Here is an 11,113-nt window from a genome sequence, read left to right as displayed (position 1 = left end):
TTATATATATGATATAATACATATGTATTAAGATATTCTAGTATTAATATTATTATTGAACAACTTTTGGTCAAATGTAATTTTATTACAACTTGTATGGAAATCGTGTAAATCATATTTGTATTTACTATTTTTTTTAGTTTTGCCCTTTTATCCTATCTTTATTTTTTTGTTTTGTGGGACACGGTGATGACAACGCCAGATCATCCAAGTTAACCATCTTACGCTAACCCTCTTAGGCTACTTAGTGTATATGATATACTTATTATCGTCCTGGGCCTTTATTAATTGTGTTTCTTCACCAAGTCAAACTTATATATTTATATAAAAATTTAAGGTTGCATATGAGTGGCCCTTTAAAGTATAAAATCTGGTGTCCTACTTATTATCATCTATTTTTCGCATGGTCAGTATGGTTGGTTGGTTAACAGGTTAACTATAAACAGATAATGACCGTCAGATCTTTCAAAGTAAATTAGTAACAACTAATTAACATAAGATAACTATTTTTTATATTGAGGCTTGTGTTTTGCACGGGTTACACACGTGCTTGTTTAATATAACTTGGTAACCTAACAACATTAAGTTTTCTACATTAAAGTCTGATTATCAGGCGAGATAAAGAAATTCTTGCTCAACCACCTTATAAAAAATGAACTAATTCAGGAGCAGATTTATGTGGGGATTTTAAATCAACATGGGCATAAAGTATGAGTTCACAAATTATACTTTTTTGTATAGTCTAGGTACACAATCTGCACAAATGGTAGTATGAGTACACAAAGTGCATAACGAACATAGTTTAGCACTTTAGGTACACCAAGTGCATTTAACTCTTCATAAAAAAAGTTTCATTGATTTTAAGTTTTGATTAAATAAATTTCAAGTGTATATATAGAAGTTGAGATTAACTTTGTGAAGAAGTATGTACTTGAAGTCTTTACTTTAGCACAACTGACAAAAAAATTCACATTCATTTGAATACAGACGCTTGTATTTACATTTACACAACTCTCACATAATGACCTGAAAATTAAGAAAAGTTTCAATTCAAATGGTCTAAAAACTCAAATCTGCACCTCTTACTTTCCAGGAACAAAGTTTGTGGCAAAGGCCCAAGCGTTGTTGTTAACGGGATCAGCAAGGTGGTCAGCAAGGTTCTCCAATGGACCCTTTCCTGTGACAATGGCCTGAACAAAGAACCCGAACATTGAGAACATGGCTAGTCTGCCATTCTTAAGCTCCTTCACTTTAAGCTCAGCGAATGCTTCAGGGTCTTCAGCAAGTCCCAATGGGTCGAAACTTCCTCCGGGGTACAGTGGGTCAACAATCTCACCTAGTGGTCCACCTGCAACACGGTATCCTTCAACAGCACCCATAAGAATAACTTGGGTAGCCCAGATGGCCAAAATGCTTTGTGCATGGACCAAGCTTGGGTTGCCCAAGTAGTCAAGTCCACCCTCGCTGAAGATTTGTGAACCAGCTTTGAACCACACGGCTTCACCAAACTTGACACCATTACGGGCCAAGAGCTCCGGGAAAACACAGCCAAGAGCACCAAGCATTGCCCATCTGGAGTGGATGACTTCAAGCTCACGGTTCTTGGCAAAGGTCTCGGGATCAGCGGAAAGTCCAGCAGTGTCCCAGCCATAGTCACCTGGGAATTCGCCAGTAAGGTAAGATGGAGCTTCACCAGAGAATGGGCCCAAGTACTTGACTCTGTCTGGGCCGTACCACGGGCTGTCAGAAACAGTGACTTTCTTGGCAGTCTTTCTCATAGAGACTCTTCCATTTCCAAAGAGCCCAGGTGAAGAGGGAGCTACTTGCACAGCTTTCCCTGCAAAAGGAGGGGAAGAAAGGGCCATTGTTGAAGCAGCCATTGCTAAAATGAGCTAAAAATGTACTACTGTAAGAAAGTGTATTGTACAGAGATTGTTGTAAGCTTGAGTGCTTCATTGCTCTGTGAGAAGGCATTTTAAATATGAATTTGAGAAGAGGGGGTCTTTATCTTTGAGGATTTTTTGCTGGTTTCTCATTGGTTGATGATATATCAAAGACTAGATTGCATATCCATTTGTAGATTTGTAGAGCACTATCCACTTATGGATTTATTATGTGTAACATTCTGTGAACATAATGATTTCGGAGAAGTGTAAATCATGACCACTTATATGAGTGGTGGCAAATCCATGCTCTGTTGTCAACAGAGCAGGGCCCCGACGGTTTGCGAAAAGTTTTACGGGTACTCAAATATAGCAGGACACATTTTTTTCAGCAAGTGTATATAAATAGGTTACGTATAGTTAAAGTTAAAAAATTAGCAAAAAAAGACTTTAGTTCAAATTTTATAAATGGGAATTTGTATAATATATCCCAAATTAATAAGTTATTTACAAATATATCTCATTTTTTTCAACAATTATAAAAATGTCACATGTTAAATTTTAACTCTTATATAACTCTTATACATGTAACTAATTATATTTTTTATACATGAATTGACTAAAAGGTCCCAAATAATATAATGTATTGGCAATAAAATTTAATTATCATGGTAGATCACACTTTTGAATTAATTTTTCTCGTAAGAGTTTGATATTTGGGTGACTTAAAATTCTTTATATCAATCTCTTCTCTCTCGTCATAAAAAAAACCCAGTTATATGTTAGATTTTTATTAGGACGTAGCAAGATCCGATCCAAATATGATGTTAATCACTTAGTTTTGGTTGATTTAAAACTAGGGATATAATGCTGTCATGTGACCTTAGACATAACCTTATTATTAATCTTAATACTCATTAACAAAAAAATTGTAATTTAAAAATATTGATATTTAAATAACTAATTGTAACACCCAGTCCCAAATCAAAGAGATATGAGACTTCTATTCAGTTTATAAGGCAAATTACTACAACTATGTGCACCAACAAATCATGATCTTTTGGGGGCATGTGGTGGGGCTTATCGTAACCCAAGTTGGCTGCACTCGGGACAGTATGCTTCGACTTATTTCAGACTTGTAATCGGGACTTGACTCGATTTTCGAAAATGTCTCGGGATTTGACCCGGGTTGTCACATATGGTATAAGAGCCAACTCTCGAAAGTTTGATGCGTCAAGTTGCCGGAGATGGGGACACGAAGGCTGGTGGTATTATCCCACAATTGCAAGAGGTCCGGAGGTGGGGACACGAAACGAGTCAGTATTATCCCACAATGGCTAGAGAGACAACGATCTAAACCTATTGGCTATCTGTTCGGCCTGACGAGGATGTCAGGAGTTTAAGTGGGGTAGTTTGTAACATCCCAGTCCCACATCGAGGAGATTTGGGACTTCTGTTCAGTTTATAAGGCAAAGTACTACTACTATGTGCACCAACAAATCATGACCTTTTGGGGGCCTGTGGTGGACTTGTTATTTACCCAATTTGGTTGTATTTGGGCCAGTAGGCTTCGGCTTATTTCGGAATCGGGACTTGGCCCGATTTTCGAAGAATGCTCGTGATTTGACCTGGGTTGTCATATATGGTATCAGAGCCAACTCCCGAAAGCTTGATGCGTCAAGTTGCCGGAGGCTGGGGACACGAAGGCTGGCGATATTATCCCACAATGGCAAGAGGTCCGGAGGTGGGAACATGAAACCAGCCGGTATTATCCTACAACGGCGAGAGAGGCAACGATCTGGACCTATGAGCTATCTGTTCGGCCTGACGAGGATATCAGGAGTTTAAGTGGGGGAATTTCTAACATCCCAGTCCCACATCGAAGAGATATGTGACTTCTGTTCAGTTTATAAGGCAAAGTACTACTACTATGTGCACCAACAAATCATGATCTTTTGGGGGCATGTGGTGGGGCTTGTCGTAACCCAAGTTGGCTGCACTCATGACAGTATGCTTCGACTTATTTCAGACTTGTAATCAGGACTTGACCTGGTTTTTGAAAAAGGCTTGGGATTTGACCCGGGTTGTCACACTAATTATTTAAGATAGTGAAATTGTAACATATTAAATATGATATTTAAGTAAAGGTTAAACATGTCATTAAAAAATGTGAAATAGTAAAATTAACTCTGATTAACATGAAATTGTCAAAAAAATTAAAAATGGGACATATTTACAAATAATATTGTAAATGTGATAATTTTTTTTTGAAAGATGAAATTTCATTAGCTAGAAAATTCAGATGGTAACATCTCCAACAAAATATTTGGAGGAGACATGAAATGATTGTAGCTACCTAGCAAACATGAGACTCTTGCCAACAAATGTGCCGCCCTGTTTGCTTGCTTTTTAACATGACAGACAAGGATATCCGTCCTCTGCCTAAACTTCTCCCTGCACTCCTCAATTACATGCCCAACTTCTACCAGGTACGTTGTCTTCCCTTGCAGCGAATGAACCACAAGCTCAGAGTCACACTCTAGTACCACATTCTGCACCCCTTGATGTTCAATCCATTTAAGCGCTTCCAGAACCCCTGTAGCTTCTGCTTCCAACACCGAAACCTTGCCGTTAATCCTCATATTTTTCCCCAGCATGAGTTGACCATGGTCATTCCGCAAAATCATCCCCAAAGCAAATGTAGTGTCATTAGTATAAACTGAAGCATCCACATTTACTTTATACCACCCTATCTCTGGCAAAGACCACTGAGTACATGAGCTTGGAGGAGCTTGAGCTGTTTCCGGACGTGACAACATCTTCTGTTTGTTTGCTTCACGCCAATCAACCATCATGTTGGTACTGATGTTCATTGCCACTCCAGGAGAAATATTTTTTCCCTCCCAAACTCTTTTATTCCTGGAGAACCATATGCCCCATAGCACTGTTCCAATCTTCTCTACCAACTCTAAATCACCATTACTGAATTTGTCCAACAGCCAGTTCGGGGCCATTTCTACATCGCTGAAGTCAATATCTAACCCTGATTGCTGCCAGCACTCCTCGGCAAACTTGCATTCACAAAACAGGTGCCGCATATGTTCGATATCAACATCACATATAGGACATTACCACCCCCTTACTTCGAAGCAGATACCTAACAGGTATAATGTTCTTGCAGAATCTCCATAAAAAAGTTCTAACCTTATGCGGAAGTTGAACTTGCCAGATCTTATTCCAGCCCTTTGACACATTCACAGATTCAGTAGAAGTGGACTGAGAAGCCCAATATCGATAACCTGACTTTACTGTATACTCCCCATTACACGATCCCATCCAGGCTATTCTATCCCTGATATTACTTTGCGGAATTCTTGTCTGCAAGATAAGCTGAATATCACCGTCATGAAAGTTTTGTTGAACCATATGCACGTCCCAGTCTTTGCTATTAGGATGGAAGAACTGACAAATTCTTTCATTTCTGATACTATTCATATGCGAATCCTCCACACAAAAATCACTCTTACCCCTTAACCAGGGATCTTTAAAAATTCTGATTTCCTTCCCATCTCTTAGAACCCACCGAAATCCTTTGTACAAACTTTCTTTGGCTTCCCAAATCCCTGTCCAAATAAAACTGGGGTCACTCCCTTTTTGCGCTTGCAGAACATGATTATCTGGGAAATATCTAGCTTTGAAAACACGAGCGACAAGAGATGTAGGGTTATGACAGAACTTCCAAATGTGCTTACCGAGAAGGGCTATGTTGAAGCCATGAAGATTACGGAAGCCTAGCCCACCAGTAGATTTATCTGTTGCCAACTTATCCCAAGCCAACCAACGCAGACCTTTACTATTGTTTCCACCTGAACTCCACCAGTACCCATTCAAAATCCTCTCTATTTCAGTACACAGAGATTTCAGTAGCATGAAACACGACATAGTGTGAGTTGGAATTGACTGCGCCACATTTTTAACCATGATTGTCTTACCCGCCTTCAACAACAACTTGTGATTCCAATCCTGCACTTTCCGCCAAATTCTTTCATTGACATAGCTAAACACTGCTTTCCGAGATCGACCAATAAGCGATGGAACACCTAAGTATTTACTATCACCCACATTGGCACTAAAGAAAATTCCCGACTTCTGATAATTGATAAGTTGACCTGATTGACAGCCATAATCATTCAACAAAGATTTGACACTCTTAGCCTCATCAACAGTAGCCTTAAAGAATAAGAAGCTATCATCAGCAAAGAGTAAATGAGAAACTCGAGGAGCATTAGGACTGACTTGGCACCCTGTAACAACGCCTTCGTTTGAAGCTTTAATAATAGTATGTGAGAGGCCTTCAACACAAAACAAGAACAAGTACGGTGACATGGGGTCACCTTGCCTCAAACCACGCCTTGGCTGTATAGGACCAACACTACTCCCATTAAATGCAACCATGTAACTCACAGTCGTGACGTAAAGCATAACCCATTTGATCCAAGTGTCAGAGAAACCCATAGTCTTCATTCTACATTTCAAGTATGCCCATTCAACACGGTCATAAGCCTTCGATATATCCAATTTAAAGGCCACCTCCCCATCGTGACCTCGGTTCTTCTACTTCATATGATGAAGCGTCTCAAATGCCACTAAAACGTTATCTGAGCCATTCCTACCAGGGACAAATGCCGACTGGTTTTCAGATATGATATTTGGGAGAATGCTTCGAAGTCTATTAGCAAGAACTTTAGCAAGAATTTTATATAAAACATTGCAAAGAGCTATAGGACGGAGCTCAGTCATCCTCTCAGCGTTTTCTTTCTTAGGTAACAACACAAGAGTCATGTCATTCAAATTAGCAGGAAAAGAGAATTCTGATAGCCAGTTGCGACATCAATTATAAATTTCCAAACCAATCAGATCCCAGAAGTGTTGGAAAAATGCAGGGCTAAACCCGTCTGGACCAGCTGTTTTATCCGGGTGCATTTGTTTAACTGCTATTGTAAATTCTGAAAAAGTAATCTCAGCTGTAAGTTTGGCATTCTGATCATCAGTGATAACTCTACCTCCTACATTCTTCATGTGCATACCAGTGTCATACTCACCCCCTGCAAAGATTTCTTGAAAGTAGTCAACAACCATTTTACACATGTCATCGTGATTTTCCACCACCACTCCCTCATTTGATACAAGATGCGAGATGTGATTAGCCTTCTTTCTTTTTGATGCAGTTGCATGGAAATACTTTGAATTCGTATCCCCTTCAGTTAACCAGAATGACTTAGCTCTTTGTTTCCAGTACAACTCCTCACGAACTAGTAATTCATCTAGCTTCTTCGCTTCCTCAAAATACCTTTTCACTCCTTCCTCGTCTTCCCTGTTCACTAGCTCACCTATTACCTCCTTCTGCTTTTTAACTTTATCACGAAACTTGTGAAAAAACGTCCTACCCCACCTAGCCATGAACGACGATACAGAAAGAAGTTTGGGGAGAAGATGAATCTTCGGAATATTGCCCCAAAATCTGGTAACCTCCTCTTTAAAACTCGGTTCATTTAACCAAGTATTTTCGAAACGGAACCTAAATTGTTTCCTGGAAAATTCAACATGTGTAGGTTCTAACATAATTGGATCATGGTCAGATTTAATAATATTGGATACCGACAACTTACATAGAGGAAACTTTCTCCACCACAAATCATTCGCAAAAGCTCTATCAATACGTTCCCGAACCCAGTTCTCTGTACCCTTGCTCTTCTCCCAAGTAAAGTCCCCCCCAGTCAGATCCAGCTCTGTGAGACCATAACCCTCTATAGCTAGTTTAAACCCGTCCAGAAGTGAACGAGGATGAGGATGAGGGCCCTTCTTGTCCGATACATATAACATATTATTAAAGTCACCGAACACACACCAAGGGATGCCATCATTCTTGACAAGACCTCTTAGAAGATTCCATGATTCTTGACGTCGAGTTCTTTCTGGATAGCCATAGAAACAAGTAAGTCTCCAAGCTACATTATGTCCCTGCATAACATGAACATCAATGAAGTTATTAGATGAATCAACCACCTGACAGACTAAATTACGCTTCCACATTACCGCCAAACCACTTCCCCTACCTACTCTATCTACAACAAAATATTCTACAAAACCAAATTTCTCTGCTAACTCCTTAATATTTTTACCTTCCACCAACGTTTCAGCTAAGAAAATAAAATCAGGGTTGCGAGATTTTATTAAATCTCCAAAGATACGAACTGCACGGAGGTTCCCCATACCTCTGCAGTTCCAGCCTAAGTAATTCATAATGGTCGGCTAGCTTGCACCGCAAGCGTAGCCAAATCAGATTTGTTTGAAACTGTATAATCCGAATCAGAAAATGCAGCTTCCATGTGTTGGTCACCATTTGCCTCCCATAAATCAGTCCCTGTATTACTCACATTACCAATTAACGTATCCTTTACCCCTGGGCTGAGTCGTTTTCTTTTCCTCTCTTCTAGCTCCAGTCTCGAATACTCTTCTAAGCCCAGCCCAACAGCCAAATTATTTGCCCCCAGCCCACTATTTTCCCCGCCTTGAAATTGAACTCTATTTGAATTTCCCCCCTCATCCCTCCTGATATCTCTCCTTTCATAACTAACCATATCTCCATTCCCTGGAATCACGCCCGAAGGATTCGGGATGTTATTTTCTCGCCCAATTCGCGCCGTCCAATCCGCATCATCTTCCGCCCTCAACCACTTACTGCCGCCCTGGCCAACACCTCGGCGCGGTGGAGCTCGAAGCCATGCTCCCCATTCTTTTACACCTCCCTCAGTTCTACTATCAATTGATCGTCTACAGAACCTCTCAGTATGAGTGACTAGACCACATGCAAAATAGAAATCCCCAAGACGCTCATACTTACAGGTCACAATAAACTCCGTTCCATTCCTTCGCTTTATCCTCTTCTTTCTTTTCAAAGGTTTCCTCACATCCAGCCTTATCTTTAAACGCATACAATCCCTCCATATACTACTATCATTTTTCACATCATATTGAACAAACTCACCAAAAAAAGTTACCAAGTTGTTGGCCAACAGCTTCTGACATGAAACCGCTTGGTAACTCATGAATCTGAATCCAGATATTTAGCCACCATAAAGGAACTTTCAAAGGTTCTTCTCCTAATGGTATCTGCTCAAGTAACAACATAGCATTGTCAAAACTCCATGGTCCTCCATTCAACACCCAAGCTTTGTCCTCCTTGTGGTAGAACTGGAACAGAAACACGCCGGTCTCCAACTCCTTGATATTGATTCCCATCGTAGGTTTCCAAATATCTGCCATTTTGGATTTCATCGCTCTGGTATTGATATTCTTCTCTGTTAGAAATCGACCCACCAAACATAGATCATACTTGTTCACTTCCTCCACAATATCCCCTTCAAAGATCAAATCCTCATTTTCTTCATCCTCCACGTTAAGATTCTCCATCTGTTCAATAATGTTTTGATATCTCGCCATCGAAGACTCACACGAATCTAGAATCAGACTCGGAGAGAAAACAAGCCTCTCACAAACTTGGAGAGAATCTATTTTATTTGTTAATATATAAATGAAAAACCCACCTCACCAAAACTTCTTTATTTTGCATTTCCGAGCATATGTAAATGTGATATATTTATAAATGGGTTTTTAAAATGGGACATATTTGTTAAAGAGTATAAGATCATGTTCGGGACTTCCTCTATCACCTTAAGGTTTTAGTGTGACTAGTTACTTAACATGATATCAAGAGTTAGGTTTTAAGTGATCGTGAAACTTTAGTTTAATCATTAAATAGATAGATTTACGTTACAAGAACAAAAGTTTCTTAAAAATTCGCAGAAAATTTTCTGCCCAGATCAGCCAACTTATTTTTATGATTCTCGGAGTTTCAACCGTTGGATCATCCTGAAATTTTAACCACGCCTTATTTGCATCAGTATCTAAATTTTGAATGGTGGAGATCGTATTTGGAGCTCCATAAATCAATTTTTTTATGGTTCCAACAGGTTACTGTTTACTTTTAGTTCATTCTTTTCATCGTTGTTGATCTTGTAATTTGGGTAATTTGATTGATTGGAATTTGTAGTACTCGATTATTGGGATGTTACAATTTTAGTAATTGATTTATCTGCTTGAGATTTGATATTAGTTTTGAATTTGCAATCAAAATTGAAACTGGTTTTCAATCTACTTCGGATTTTATTTTGGATTGGAATTGGTGATTTGAGTTTGGATTTGATTTCGGGTTTGGTTTCTTGATTGAATTTGGATACAGTTTAAAATTTGGTGTTGAATTTAGATTCAACTTTATTTCTGATTTGGTTTGAGTTTAGTTTCAACAATATTTCAACATGTATGTCTCATCATCAACAAGTCTTTTGTTAACAGGTACTTCAAGTTTATTTTCTTCTCTATGGATTCTGGATTCAGGTGTATTGCATCACATGTCTCCTCATTTGTCGTCTTTCATTTTATTTTCTGATGATTCATCTTTATCCATCATGACTGCTGATGGCCATCCTATGTCGTTACGAGGTGTTGGTTCTGTAGTTACCCCAACAGTATTTCTCTTTGATGTTTATTATATTTCGGATCTCAAGTTAAATCTTGTTTCGGTTAGTCGATTATGTGAATCTGGTTACTTGGTTTCTTTTTCTTCTACTACTTGTTTTGTTATGGATCCGAGATCTCAAAAAGTAATTGGGAAAGGTCATAAGCAGGGAGGACTTTATATTTTGGATGAACTCAATGTATTTGCTGTGGGAACTCCTAGTCTTGATTTATCATCTTTTTGTTTGAGTGATTTACCTTCTGACTTCTACATATGGCATGCTCGTTTAGATCATGTTTCTCAATCTCGTTTACAATTTTTAGTTTCAACTGGAGCCTTGGGACAACTAAAATCTCATGATATTTCTGACTGTAGCGGTTGTAAACTAGCGAAATTTGCTGCTTTACCTTTTCATAAGATTGTTACGTATTCTCTTCCTCCGTTTGATATTGTGCATTCTGATGTGTAGGGACCTACTCTTATTCCCATAAAAGGAGGATCTAGATATTATGTTTCGTTTATTGATGATTTCACTGGTTATACGTGGATTTATCTTATTAAGCGTAAGTCTGATTTTTTTGGATATTTTTAAAGATTTTAGAGCTCATATAAAAACTCAACATAAAGCTGTCATTAAATGTTTTCTTTGTGA

At 38.8% G+C, this 11,113-nt stretch overlaps 1 protein-coding gene across 1 annotated transcript; it reads right to left on the bottom strand.

Moving 5' to 3' along the window:
* Positions 1 to 955: 955 nt before the first annotated feature.
* On the bottom strand, positions 956 to 1,964 carry LOC141675259 (chlorophyll a-b binding protein, chloroplastic-like). Its single transcript, XM_074481971.1, has one exon. The coding sequence runs from the start codon at positions 1,878 to 1,880 to the stop codon at positions 1,083 to 1,085; it is 798 nt and encodes a 265-aa protein (XP_074338072.1). The 5' UTR covers positions 1,881 to 1,964; the 3' UTR covers positions 956 to 1,082.
* Between the last annotated feature and the right edge of the window lie 9,149 nt (positions 1,965 to 11,113).

Source organism: Apium graveolens, chromosome 7, assembly GCF_009905375.1.
Source record: "Apium graveolens cultivar Ventura chromosome 7, ASM990537v1, whole genome shotgun sequence".
NCBI lineage: Eukaryota > Viridiplantae > Streptophyta > Magnoliopsida > Apiales > Apiaceae > Apium > Apium graveolens.
Note: the sequence above shows the minus strand (reverse complement) of the source record. Positions and strands in the feature narration are given on the sequence as shown.